General features: G+C 47.0%; 1 protein-coding gene across 1 annotated transcript; it reads right to left on the reverse strand.

Annotated features, from left to right (window-relative positions):
- Positions 1-269: 269 nt before the first annotated feature.
- Positions 270-1,927, reverse strand: LOC115299093 (protein numb homolog). Its single transcript, XM_029948406.1, is given in 2 exon segments — positions 270-616; positions 764-1,927. Coding segments are annotated over 2 exon segments (1,221 nt in total). The 5' UTR covers positions 1,829-1,927; the 3' UTR covers positions 270-460.
- Positions 1,928-2,360: the final 433 nt, after the last annotated feature.

The following is a 2,360-nucleotide window of genomic DNA, read 5'->3' on the forward strand; positions in this document are numbered from 1 at the left end:
TCACATTACATCTTAAGGGGGTTCTTTGTGCCTCTTGAATTTGAACGTCTATTTCTTTTCCCAGATTTGGGAAATTCTCAGTTATAATTTGGTCAAGTATCCCTTCAGGCCCTTTCTCTCTGTCTTCCTCTTGAGGAATTCCTATGAGCCGGATGTTGTTCCGTTTGATTGTATCACTCAGATCTCGAATTCTCCTTTCCTGCTCCTGGATTAATTTCTCTCTCTTTTTTTCAGCTTCCTCTTTTGCTATAACTATATCTTCGTTTTTTTTTTTTCTACCACGAACATTTATTTTTGTTAAAGCAGATTATAAATTCTCATCAGTACAAATATATATAACTTACATTTGATTGTAAGGCCAACGTTCAAAAGTAAAAATGAGATGGGATCTCACGTTGTTACCAGAAGTCAAGTGGCTACAACTGGCAACGGTGTTCTCTCCACAGGTTGGGGGACCGACTCACACACAGCTATTAAGCCAGAATCTCCATCCCCACAGAGCCTGTGGGGACAAAACCTCTTCTAACCAGCGGTCAGCCTCAGAGGGAGTGCGTCTGTGACCAGCCTGGAAGAGACCTGGAGATGCAGCACCAGAAAATTGACCCCACTCGGTCCCCGAACATGTGGCTGCAATTCCCTTGTTAGCAGCATCAGGGGCATGGGCCCAAGGGTTGGTTTCACGCACAGGCATTGCTACGGGTGCTAGAGCAGTATGGGCTGGCTTAGCAGCAAGCACATGGAAGGCTGAATCAGTGCCATTCGCTTGAAAAGCAGGAGACTGTGGTGCTATCACTGTCACTGGTTTGGTCATTGGGGCAGATGAGAAGGGATCCTCAGTGGGTGTGCTGAAGGCATTGGTGATCTGCGAGCACAGGGAGCTGATACTCTCTGCCTCCCCTTCTACTTCTGGCACTGCATTTTTTATGGGGAAATCAGTCTTCCTCTGCATAGTGGAAGGCAACTCATTGATGCGCAGGGGTAGTTGGCGTTTAAAGGGTGACATCTTCTGGCTAAGAGCAGGAAATCCTCGGAAAGAACCTTGGCGAGCAAGTTGTTCAATGGGTGCATGCCGGCGAGGGATGGCATGAGGATTGTTCGTCTCCAGAGAGGCAGTGGCATCCGAAGTGGGTGAAGTGGGAGAGGACGGGGATGGGGCAGTGTTGCCAGGAGCCACTGATGAACCAACAACTGTCTTATCTGTTTCAGCTTTCTTGGCATCTTGGATTTGTTTCATAATCTCCTCTCTTTCTGCTTGCTCTGTGGCTGTGGTGACACGGAATGATCCTTCCCTTGTAGAAGTGGTCCGACTGGCATCAAAAGTAGCAGTCACTCCACATTCCTTCTCCCGCTTCTGTTTTCATTCTAAACAGGCTGCACAAGCACAGCCTACTGCATGACTCAATCTCTCACCCGTGTCCTTGACAGCCATGAAGCAATGACAGATCCAGCGCCGAGTAGTGCCGTCACGACATATGTAAGAGAAGGCTCTATCAAAGTTTCTATCCGGAGCACAGAAAGAAACTTTTTCTATTGTCTGGTCAACTATGAGGTCCTTAGTTTTTTCATCCACAACTCTCAGTCCATCTGCTGACACCCACAGGACTGCCTTAACTGCTTTCTTCCCAGTAGCTTTCAATCTTTTTACAGCGTCTTCACAGATGTGCATTCCTCTTGACTCATCAACTTCTACATGGCCAAGGTACTTCACTGGGAAGCTACATTTTCTAGTACGAACCCCTTCTTCATCTTTCTGCCACTGATGTGGACGACTGGCCTCTGGAACATAAACATCTTTCTTTCTCCTAAAACTTTGCCGTAGTTTATTCATTTTAATTTTTACAACCTGGCTCTGAATCTTGGCTGTGCCCTTTACAGTAAGCTGTGTGACTTCGGACAAGTTTCGTAACTTCACCAAGCCTCAGTTTCCTCATCATGACACCGTCGAGGTCCATCCACGTTGCCACGAATAGTCAGATTCGTACTAGTAGGCTGTACTAGTTTACATTCCCACCAACAGTACAGGAGGGTGCCCATTTCTCCACATCCTCACCAGCATCTATAGTCTCCTGATTTGTTCATTTTAGCCACTCTGATCTCGCCAAGGATTTTTAAACCTAAAGCACAGGCCTTGTAGAATGGAGGCAAGATAAACCTGTCCTTAGTGAGGTCTGAGGATGGCTGATACACCAATATTCCAATCTATGGATGTGAATCAAGTTCTTGGGTTGCAACAGCAGCTGTACTGGACCTCCTCCCTGGAAGAAGTTGCTGAAGTCCCAAATCAGAAGTTTCCAGGTGTGGGAGCAGTGCCCTGCTTAGCCAGGTACACTCTCACCTCATGAGATGCTGCCCTCCGGCAC

Source organism: Suricata suricatta, chromosome 8 (assembly GCF_006229205.1).
Source record: "Suricata suricatta isolate VVHF042 chromosome 8, meerkat_22Aug2017_6uvM2_HiC, whole genome shotgun sequence".
NCBI lineage: Eukaryota > Metazoa > Chordata > Mammalia > Carnivora > Herpestidae > Suricata > Suricata suricatta.